Consider the following 3,143-nt stretch of genomic DNA (forward strand, 5'->3'; position numbering starts at 1 on the left):
AAAAAAAACAGGTGTGCTTGCCCTTTGATGTGAAGGGCAGTGTTTGTCACTGGCCACCCGGGTGTTTTCCCATCTTCCTGGTGGTGGAAATTGAATAAAGATTCGTGCACTTTGTGTCTCTCACTGTGTCTCCCACCTGCACACACACACCATGGGTGCTGGGGATAAAATAAGCACTACTGCACTTAGGTGGTAGTGTGGGGGTTAAAGGGAAAAGAAGAAAAAAAAAAGGAGTGTTAAGGGCAGTGTTTGTCACAAAAGAAAGAAAAAAGGAGGAAAAAAAAAAAAATAAAAAAAGAGACTCCTACATCCTTTTCACTCTGGAGCTGGCTCTGAGGGAGCCAGACCAGTGTCAAGTACTATGCGTGTGTAAATAAAGGGTTACTTGGTGCCAGGATATAGGCATCTGTAGAGTTATTTCACTGGCTGCAACCTTCCATCTCAGAGGCAAGCCTGCTATCAGAGAGCCACACACTTACAGAGCTAAGAGAAGCAGCTGCTGAGGGTATGCATTATTCATGAAGCATTTACTTTCTGGGAAAGAACGGTCAGCCTGCTGACTTCTACACAATATCAAAACAGAAGTGTGGTATGGAACATTGCTTGGTTCTTGTTACAATGGTGACATTGCTTGTACATTTTGATATTGAGATGATCTTAGACCATGGCAGATTTGCATCCATCTGGGACTTTGTATATTTTAAAAAAAATCCTCCCCTCTTTCTCCTCTTCGGTTTTCCCACTGAACAACCCAGCTGAGTCTCCACATTCCAAGCTGATCGCCAGCACTCTGCTTATTCTCTGTGACTTGCTCATGGTCCGGGAAGAAAGCTCACCAGTACCTTCTCACGGGCAAACTTGATGTTGAATAAATGCCGACCTAGCCAGAGATACCCACATCACATGAATGAACAAAACAAAAATTAACTCCAAGAAAGATTTGAAGGGGAGTTCCTCTCAAACCATCAAGCCCGGGTCATGGATGGGCTGAGGGGAGCAACCAGTCTGTAGAGATTTTTGACAGCAAATGCTGGCTTATTAATTTGAATTTGAGAAATGCTGATGCTTGCTGTTAGTAAAAAGTCAGGAAACGACTGGTTTTGTGGCAAAGTATATGGCTTATCCTGCCTTTTGAGCTGCAATCAACCCTAAGCAAAGCTGACTTTGAAAATGTCTTCCCACTGGATCAAGGGCCGAAAGCAAATTGAATTGGGCGACTAAAAATATAACTTTACAACACAAAACTGCTGCTGAAGTCAGATCATGAGGATATCCTGATAGTGGAAATAATAAATGTAGATTGATGCAATGCTTTCCTAAATTTCAGGCAAAAGCACTTTGCACAGTCACTAAAGAGTTTGTTCCGGTGGAGCCTCCGTTATCACAGAGTTTGGGTGTGTTTCAAATCAACACTGAAAGCAAATTGAATAACTTGGGAGGAAAATGCAAACATTCCCAACTAAGTTATGGCTATCCTCCTGTAGCTTTCTGTGCTTGGCCAACCTGTGCACATAAATGTGCAGGAACGGGTTTGTGTTCTGTTCCTCTCACTCGAAAAGGCCCAGTTTCATTTTGCTGATGCAAAACTCACTTTATTGTTTCCTTCCTGTTACTCAGAAATTCTTATTCTGTTTGCCAGAGGTGTTGGATGTTTGTGGAGAGGAAAAAGATTGGGAAGGCCAGAGATAAAGTACTGGGAAGTGGGGACTGATTGAATGGCTCTTGAGATGACATGCATAATAATCTCCTCTGTGTTTAATGGTTCTAAGATAAATATAAAAAAGAACACTGTACTTTAACTTTGAAGGGGAAGTGCATTGTCTGAACACGTTGAGTCTTCCAGTGCTCTGCGCTCTTGCCTTTGAAGTGTTTTCAGGCCATAGTATGCAGATGCTCCTCTATTTGTCAGAGGCTGCCATTGCATTATTTGGCCAGTAGATGGACTCTGTTTGAAACACCCATTACTATTGCATTGTTAACTTTAGAAGGGTAAAATATCACTCAGTTGTCATCAGACCTAAACCATTTTCAAATTCATTCTTCCTTCGTCAGAAAGACTTGCATTTCTATAACACCTTTCATGAACTAATGGAGCAGTTTTGAAATGTAGTCAGTTGTATCATAATTAGACACTGCATGCCTAGGTGTAAAATTTCTCCTGCTCCTTGGATACTGCCTGGCCTGCTGTGTTTTTCCAGCACCACATTTTTCAACTCTGGTCTCCAGCATCTGCAGTCCTCACCTTTTTCTCCTAGTAAAATTTCTTTTGATTTTACAAGAAAGCATGTTAATTCTTGACCTCTTATGTACACAATATTCGTAAATCTAAAATGTGCTTGTTAATCCCCGTCAATGTATTTATCATAGAATTCTTGTAATTGCAATGTGGAAGAAGCTGAGTGTGTTATGATTGTGACACTCCATCTGCTTGATTCAGTGGAAGAAAATTGTCATGGTGTGGAATGATTAAAAGAATGAGCGAGTTGTTTTCTTATGTCATTGCTTTCTACTCTGGTTTCAGGTGGTCTGGCTGCAGTTATCTACACAGACACTCTCCAGACAGTCATCATGATTATTGGAACAGTGATACTGACCATTGCAGGTACTGTTTGTGTGATTCACCGTGGGAATCCTGAATTTTTTTTCCCTGGCTTCATTCGGTGGGCGGGTGCTGCATTTTTTAAAAAAATTCATTCCTGTGATGTGAGTGTCACTGGCCCGACCAGCATTTATTACCCATCCCTAATTGCCCAGGGGGCAGTTGAGTGTCTGAGTTACATGCAGGCCAGACTAAGTAAGGTTGGCAGTTTCCTTCTGCAGATGACATTAAACTGTTGTCAATTGGTTCATTAATGTCCATCACGAGACTCCAAATTCCAGATATTTATTGAATTCAAATTCCACCATCTGCCATGGCAGGATTAGAACCTGGGTCTATGGATTAATAGTCTGGTGATAATACTACCAGGCCATCACCGAGAGTCATAGAGATGTACAGCATGGAAACAGACCCTTGGTGCAACCCATCAATGCCAACCAGATATCCCAACCCAATCTAGTCCCACCTGCCAGCACCCGGCCCATATCCCTCCAAACCCTTTTTATTCATATACCCATCCAAATGCTTCTTAAATGTTGCAATT

General features: G+C 41.9%; 1 protein-coding gene across 1 annotated transcript in view; it reads left to right on the forward strand.

Annotated features, from left to right (window-relative positions):
- Positions 1–3,143, forward strand: part of slc5a10 (solute carrier family 5 member 10) — a 147,990-nt gene that overhangs the window by 53,465 nt on the left and 91,382 nt on the right. Inside the window, exon 8 of the mRNA XM_043711228.1 lies at positions 2,522–2,602. Within this exon, the coding sequence (XP_043567163.1) occupies positions 2,522–2,602 (81 nt within the window). The remainder of the gene's footprint in view (positions 1–2,521; positions 2,603–3,143) is intronic.

Source organism: Chiloscyllium plagiosum, chromosome 21 (assembly GCF_004010195.1).
Source record: "Chiloscyllium plagiosum isolate BGI_BamShark_2017 chromosome 21, ASM401019v2, whole genome shotgun sequence".
NCBI lineage: Eukaryota > Metazoa > Chordata > Chondrichthyes > Orectolobiformes > Hemiscylliidae > Chiloscyllium > Chiloscyllium plagiosum.